The sequence below is a fragment of the Abrus precatorius genome, unplaced genomic scaffold (genome assembly GCF_003935025.1).
Source record: "Abrus precatorius isolate BTA unplaced genomic scaffold, Abrus_2018 Scaffold8, whole genome shotgun sequence".
NCBI classification, from domain to species: domain Eukaryota; kingdom Viridiplantae; phylum Streptophyta; class Magnoliopsida; order Fabales; family Fabaceae; genus Abrus; species Abrus precatorius.
In genome coordinates this window covers 14283987-14292494 of record NW_020874428.1, presented here as the reverse complement: position 1 = coordinate 14292494, position 8508 = coordinate 14283987, and the positions used below count along the sequence as shown (strand labels likewise).

Here is an 8508-nt window from a genome sequence, read left to right as displayed (position 1 = left end):
TTTGTTTATTTATTTTGGATATGACAAGCATTAGTATTATTATATAGTTAGTTTTTTAATGATGCGACGGTCTATTTTGCTTAATATTTAAGTTGATTAAGATTTGAAATAATAGAAAAATCATAATCTCTCTATACATATGATCTTTATATACCTTTACTTTTAGTTTAAGGGTGGCCAAAATAAAACGTATACGAAAGTAAATAAAAAGTCATGTCATTATTTTTATTTATATATTTATTTATGATATTTTTTATATATTATTGTAAAATCAATTTTTTAAGAGATAAAAATTTTAAGTTAAAAATATTGAATTCTTATGTTTAGTATAAATATTCAAAAATATATTATTAAAAAACTGATTTTTTAAAAAGTATTTTGAGTTTTCAACTTTGTCAAATATCAAATATTTGAATTTAACTAACATTTTTTATTATAACGATATTATTTTTTCTCGTTAAATAACATGTGAATATTAGAATAACATAATTTTTTTTCTCTGACCACCACTCTCAATCACCTCCACCATCGTAACTACTAGCATCCATTGTCATTTTTTATTTCTTCTCTCCTCTCTTTTCTCCTTCCATACTCACTTACGACATATAGTGGATGTCAATATTAATTTGAACCACGCAATAAGAATGATGGCTTGATAGTCTTACATGTGGAAAAACAATATCGTTTTAGCATTTTATGTATTACTTAATAATAAAAGTTAACATCGTTATGACATAAACTATTAGTTAATTAAATTATAGTGTTTGATGTTTGATAAAATTAATAAGTAATAAATTTATTTATAATTTTTAAAGATTAATTTTTTTTTACGTTTACAATTTTAAAAATTAATTTCAAAGTTTAGTAATAAAATATTTTTAAGAGTAAGAAAAAATTATTCCGTGTTAAGATGAAATTTTTTTTTATAACACAAAAAAATAACTATGTTTTTAATGTTATTAGATCTAACCCAATTTATGCTATTTTCTCATCTTAATAACATTTATTCAAAACTTGTATTGGTAACTTGCTACTATAATCAAAGATTATTTGAAGATATTGTAATTGAAATTTCGTAACAATGATCAATTGTAATTATAAATACTTATATTATTATTATTATTATTATTATATTATAATTTTTATATTATTTAATTTTACATAAAATGTATCAATTATTAAATAGAGTAAAATGACATTTAAAAAATATATTTTTAAAAGAAATATTAATATTTTTAACAAATAACATTTAAACTAAACACAATATATATTAATATATTTTTAAAAATATATATAATATGCTCAAAATACTTATACAAAACGTATTTTTAACATTTCTAAAAAAACACAGTTTCTAGAAATATGATTCTCAAAATTTAAAAGGATTTCATTTCACAGACGCGACAAATTCTTTGTTTACATGTATGTATAGTAGCAACTACGAAGTAAAGGAGTTATATCCGTACCTTGGGGCAGATTCAGATCAATTGAATGTGAAAAAAGACTTCAACGTAAAAATTACATTACTTTTAGAGCAAACCATGAGCTCATCGTCTTTATCCAAAATGCACAAATATATCTAAAGTATAAATCTATGTTCACTGAACATAGAAATATAATATTATGTTCAATAACTTTCAATTTTTATATACCTAACGGTTCTAAGAAGCCAATTTTCTTACAATTACATTCCTTTATATTCTGAACAGAATTAAAATTATAAACAAGAGTTGTATATAATAACAAAAACATTCGTGTCCTTCGCATGATACATGCATATTCCTGGATGTGCCAGATTTTTCATGTTTTTTGTATTGTTTCTGTGATCGGCAGTAATCGACTACTGTCACTATAATCGCACATGCTAATTTATTAGCTTTAATTGTCAAGATTAAGTTTAAACATTGAAATATCAAAATTTTTTTTAAAATAAAAATATAATAGTAGTCTTACATTACCCGAACAAATTATTTCTGGACAGAAAATATCTATTGTTTAAACAAAAAATAAAAATAAAAATATCATAATTTTTTAAATAAAATTTACTATTATTAAGTCTTTAATTATATATAAATAAAAGAAAAGAAATAATAATAATAATAATAAGTAGCCATTATGTTCACGTCTCTTGAAATAACAATAACATGTTTACCTAAATGGCATCTTTTTTCCTTTTTGAAAAGTACATCATCAGTTAATTTATTAAAAAATGAAAATAGTTCTTGTAGTGGTGTTATAATCAAATAAAGAGAAGGTAAAATTATATGAAATGTTCTTTCTAGTTTTCGTGCTTTACCAGCTCAGAACTTATAAGAAAACAAACCCACCATGTCTATCTATTGAAAGCATACGTGATATAGATTGATCAAAGATGTTAACATAAAAGAATGAAAACACAGCAAATTAAAGAATGATGTTATTGACAAGACAAGGAAAACTTAGTAAAAGTAATTCCAATTTGACTAACGAAAGGTTTATGCTTTTTAATGTGTCATACACACGCAATTAGCGAAGGAACACGTTGAAAAGTATGAATTTCTTTTCTGAGATACATCGAAAAATTTTCTCTTTAAAACTATTTTTCACTTGTGCTTATACTTTTATTGATTAAAAAATCTTTCATTATAAGAAGTCATTTGTAACAAAATTGTTTATTGCTTTACCCAATCATCCCTCTCTTTCCATGTCATTTATTTACCACAAATATATTAAATTAATAATTAAAATATAAATATTGATTAATTTATTATCTAAAATTATAAAATATTTTTGACATTTAAAATTATCAACTTGTAGATTCCAAAATTTAAAACAGATATTTTCAATTTTTTGTCTTTTGCAGGAGGGCCCCAGTGGTCAAAATCTCGGGCGTTCAAATAATTTATTCATCAATGATGTACTGAATTAATTATTTAATTATAAATATCAATGAATTCAATTTTAAAATCATGAACATATTTTTAATTTTAAAATTATCAAACTTTACTATCATAATTTTAAGAAGAATAAACTTTGCTTAATTATACTAAGATATAAAATAATAAATATTTAATTAGTTTAAGAACTAAAAACATTTTTATAATTTTAAAAATAACAATAGACATGTTTTTTTCTCTAAATCTAAAAATAATCTTTTACAGCATCATGTTGACTAAAATGGGTATCGCCGTGGATTCCCTTCCCAAGACAAGATTTTCACATTTTTTTAATGGAAAAGAGCTTTTACAGAGGTGACCCAGTGGTCAAAATCATGGGCGTTAAAACTTGGTGGCAAGTACCTATCTATGCTTAATATACGCACATACATTTCAAGTATCGTTAGATTAACAGACCACAATCATCATCAAAGTTATGGTTGCATAGTTGCACTCTCAAATTTCGTGTCCTTGCTTTTTCCATTTCGGTGCGTACGTACGAGAGCTCCAAAACCAAACAAACCGGTTAACACCGTTTTCATTTTTCCATAGCCTCGGAACTAAATTGTTGATGCTTTTCTGTCATGACTCATGAGCCTATAGATAGAACTCGCCAACTTCAATCACCGACAACAAAAGGCCAACGCTGAGAGTGACACACAACATGAAAATGCTGCAACCCGCCACCGCCGGAGAAGCCAGATACGGCGGAGCCGATGGCCGGACGGTGGTGGTGGGTGTGAAGATGGACTCTAACAGCACCGAGTTGCTCACTTGGGCTTTGTTTAAAGTGGCTCAGCCTGGTGATGTCGTGTTTGCTCTTCATGTTCTTGGAAATGATGGTATATTATATAAGCCATGAAATCATCTTTTCTTTTTTCTTTTTGTTTTTTCTTTTTTAGTTTCAGTTTGAGTTTTTAAATTTTTGGAGAAATGGGTTGGTGTAGAAATTGTGAATCGAGATGGGAAATCCTCTCTGTTTTCGCTTGTGAAAGCATTTGACTCTGTGCTAGCTGTTTATGAAGGATTCTGCAATTTGAAGCAGGTTGAGTTTCTCATTTCTCAACATCTCTCACTCACTCTTGCTTAATTATATTCTTCAAAATGTGCAGCACATAATAATTTAAAACCGTAACTCAATTTACAAATTATGTTTTAGCATAATCAATTTAATGCTTTGAATATGTCAAATCTAAGATTTTGTGTGTGTGAAAATGGTGGTTCAGGTGGATCTTAAGCTCAAAATATGCCGTGGTTCATCAGTGAGGAAAATTCTGGTTCGAGAAGCCGTTACTTATTCTGCATCTCACATCATAGTTGGAACTCCTCAAGGTCTTCATAAAATTCGGCCATGTATATCTGTAGCAAGGTACTGTGCTAAGAAGCTATCCAAGGATTGTTGGGTTCTTGCTGTTAATAATGGGAAAGTTGTGTTCAAGAGAGATGGCTCACCAGCAACTCGTTCTGACTTGAAAGGTTTGATTTGAATTAATTTTCCTTTTGTGTGTTGAGATATGAATAAATCATATTGAATTAGTGCTAGAGTTCTAAGTTAATGAGTTGTTGCAGGACTTGATGGGGATCACAGAAATGGGTTGCTAGGTTCGATTCAATGGAAACTCAGCAAGAGTTCAAAAGTGCTAGATGATGATGGTACAGGGTTACATGATAAGGGTAGTGGCCAATATTCAGATCACAGCTTAGCTAAGGCTTTTATGGATTCTAAGGAATTTATTGGGAAGAAGAGGTGTTCTATTTGTGCTTCAACCCCAGCATTGTTTGATTCACCTTGTAACCATTTGGCAGAAGAGTCTTGTGGTGATGGTTGTAATGAGAACTCTTTGGCTTTAGTGCCTGTGAAGACCAATGATGCTGCATCTAGAATGACCACTTTGCATGGTAGAGAAGTAACTGAATTAAAACCAGGTTGGCCATTGCTACATAGAGCAATTTTATCTGATAGGCAATGTTCTGAAAGATCATTGTTGCGCCAGATCTCTGTGGTACAATGGGTAATGCAGTTTCCCTCTAGGAATCTTTCATATGCTGCAAACCATGGCCTTAAAACAAACAATTGTGACCGAGATAAAGATCAATTTTTGGCTCTAGATAGCAAGAGTGGTGCTCTAGTTCCAGTGGATGCTGAAATAGGGGCTGATTCTTCGCCTGAACATAGTTCAAGAAAAGTTCCTAAGGAATTGGACGGCTTCCACGAGAAGTACTCGTCGACTTGCAGATTGTTCAAGTACCAAGAACTTGTATCAGCAACATCAAATTTCTTGCCTGGTGTGTGTTATATCCAGTGCTTGTTTGACTCTGAGTTCAATTAGTCCAAAAAAAGGTTTAATTTTAACATGGTTTTTGTATGATTTCAGAAAATCTGATTGGGAAAGGAGGAAGTAGTCAGGTTTTTAGAGGCTGCCTTCCTGATGGCAAGGAACTTGCTGTTAAGATCTTAAAGCCTTCTGATGATGTTCTGAAAGAGTTTGTTCTAGAAATAGAAATTATCACCACCTTGCATCACAAAAACATAATTTCACTCCTTGGGTTCTGCTTTGAGGATGGAAATCTTCTTTTGGTCTATGATTTTTTATCAAGAGGAAGCCTTGAAGAGAACCTTCATGGTACACAACATTTTATTATGATGCACACATCTTCTTTCTTATATTGCCTTTATTTTTTGACAAATGTTGACCTCTGTCTCAAGGGCACTCGTTAAGAAATTAAAGGTTAAAACTTAGAAGTTTTTATTAAAAAATATTATTAATGCACTCTTGTCGTGCTTTTCGATGCACCCCCTTGTAATTTTCAGAAAAGCTTTTTATTTATTAATTCCTTAACTAATGTTCTAAGTGGGTTTATTCCACTCTACGTGGTCTTGTTAACTTACTAATTACTTCTTTTTATTTCATGCTAAAATAGGTAAGAAAAATCCACTTGTGTTTGGTTGGGCTGAGAGATATAAGGTGGCAATGGGTGTTGCTGAGGCTTTGGAGTATCTACACAACATTGAAGGGCAATCTGTGATCCATCGCGATGTAAAATCATCAAATGTTTTATTATCTGAGGATTTCGAACCCCAGGTAATTTATATTCTTGTTGGTTGTCTTCCATATTTTGAATTTTTTTGTATTTGTCTTGCGCAGGCCTCACGCTGTTCTGTTGATTTTTTCCACAGCTCTCTGACTTTGGACTTGCTAAATGGGCATCTAGTTCATCACATATAACCTGCACAGATGTTGCTGGAACCTTTGGGTTTGTGCTTTTTATCCTCAGATAATTTGGACCCTGCATTCTTATGTGCATACATGATGCAGAGAGAAAATGTATTTGAAATGGTTCTAATTTATGTATTACACTCCTTTATGCAGTTACATGGCTCCTGAGTACTTCATGTATGGTAAAGTAAATGATAAGATTGATGTCTATGCATTTGGTGTTGTGCTTCTTGAGCTTCTTTCAGGGAGAAAGCCCATAAGTGGTGATTATCCCAAAGGTCAAGAAAGCCTTGTCATGTGGGTATGTCTCTGGCAGCTATTCTGTTACTTCTTGTATGTTCATATGTATAAGAGGAAAAATAATGGGCAAGTATATTTTTCAGGCTAGTCCAATTATAAATAGTGGAAAGGTGTCACAATTGTTGGATCCTAGTTTGGGTAATAGTTATGATCATGAAGAGATGGAAAGAATGGTCTTAGCAGCCACACTTTGTCTCAGACGTGCTCCAAGAGCTAGGCCTCAAATGAGCCTTGTAAGTGATTTATAAATGATAATTGGCTACATAGCAAATAAAGTCCTCCACATGCCATATAGAATTGGAAATGACAAGAAAAAAATCGTTTTGCCCCATTTGGGGAGCTAGCTTTTTATTATAGACAAGTGGTACTTGAGTTCGAATAACATCCTTCTTGACTTCATCTTCTAATTTGAACATCATTTAATTATTATTTTGTTAATTTGGTATTTGTTCAATTGGACCACAGATCTCTAAGCTCCTTGGAGGTGATGCTGATGTAATCAAGTGGGCAAGACTAGAAGTGAGTGCTTTGGAAGTACCAGAAATGCTTGATGATGAAGCTTGGCCACCTTCCAATCTTCAGTCACATCTTAACCTTGCACTGCTTGATGTGGAGGATGACTCGCTCTCTATGTGTAGTGTTGAACAAAATGTGTCGTTGGAGGACTACTTGAGAGGCAGGTGGAGCCGCTCTTCAAGCTTTGATTGAGTAAACTACTAGCAATTTGCAAGAAAAAGCTCTTTTTTTTCTTTTCTTTTCTTTTCTCTTTTATAAATATAAATCGTTTGTAGATAGTTTCTTGTGTTGCTTGTTCCATTATCTTTGGCATCCTCTGAGGAACTTTATAGATGGGTTTAGGATGAGAGGTTGTTTGTGTGTACCCTCCTCCTTCCCTTACTTGTAAGGAAACCATGACTTGTAATTTATAGGGCTAGTTACCCTTTGTCGTTTTACTTCAAATGGTGCTAGTTTCAATCCTTGATCTCAATTTGATCGAGTAGTAATATGTTCTAGTGCCAAAAATATAAGATATATAAAAGTTGTATCTTGAACATAACTACATAGTTATTATTGTTCTCAAGTGTTTTAGTAAGTGTAATGGTAATTTCTTCTTTGTTGTTCGGATTGTTTCTTTGCATTGTGTTTTGACCCGTTCAGAGTTAATTGATTCTAATTGTGATATATGGAGTGTGAATTTTCGCCTTCAAAAGTTGTATCTGTGTTGGGTACACATTGTGTGCTTCATTTGGAAAGTTGGAAACTACCAAATGCAAAAGCTATATATAAAGATGAAATTTGATTTTATTTAATTTAAAATTAAAAATAGTTAACTCATACATTCATTTTACAGCTAGATTGTACATGAATTACCTTTGGTAAGCTAGAGGAAGACTGCAAAGGACTATCCTAACCCTTTAAGGAGTACTAGCCCAACATTCAAACTTAAATACCCAACATTCAGCTCTAATACCATGTTAAAAAACTTATACCTAACTCATTTGTAAAAGCTATCTCATAAGAGGAGAATTGTCTTAGCCTTTATAAGGAGTATTCTGGCTCTATTCCTAATCAATATGGAACATCTTAACACTTCACAATACTCAAACTTGTGTTTTTGTTGGGGTAATCTACTATGAATTATATAATTGATAAAATTAAGGTGTAATGGTGTGTTAGGTGGAAGAAAAAGGAAGTATACATGCCATGCATTTCCTATATTAGTTTTTAGGTGGAAGAAAAAGGAAATATATATGCCATGCATTTCCTATATTAGTTTTTTGATGCATTATTTTGGTTAGGACTAGAGTCATTTGTGTTAAATTCATATTCAACAATTCTTTATCGTACTAACATATATGTTCTTCTAACAAACATTAGTTACTTTTGATTGGAGGGACTATTTAATTCAATGAAGATCATATATTTCACCATTTTTCTTAGTGTTTGTTTGTAGAGATAGGGAAGAAGTTTACTAAATCCTCAGTATTTGTTGTGAACTTGAAACTATAATATTTAAATATTATTACAATGAAGCCACTAGAAACAGTAATAAATAAAGATTATCTTTTGCTTTA

General features: G+C 31.1%; 1 protein-coding gene across 2 annotated transcripts; it reads left to right on the top strand.

Moving 5' to 3' along the window:
* The first annotated feature begins 3306 nt into the window (after positions 1-3306).
* LOC113846853 (probable receptor-like protein kinase At3g17420) lies at positions 3307-7493 on the top strand. 2 transcript variants are annotated; one of them, XM_027475549.1, is made up of 10 exons: positions 3307-3757; positions 3863-3960; positions 4142-4391; positions 4485-5201; positions 5291-5539; positions 5838-5998; positions 6094-6170; positions 6287-6434; positions 6517-6666; positions 6899-7493. In XM_027475549.1, exons 1-10 carry the CDS (start codon positions 3580-3582, stop codon positions 7139-7141), a joined length of 2271 nt encoding a protein of 756 aa, XP_027331350.1. In that variant the 5' UTR covers positions 3307-3579; the 3' UTR covers positions 7142-7493. The 2 variants fall into 2 exon arrangements, with proteins under 2 accessions (XP_027331350.1, XP_027331349.1); XM_027475548.1 differs by having other exon boundaries at positions 5291-5542.
* Positions 7494-8508: the final 1015 nt, after the last annotated feature.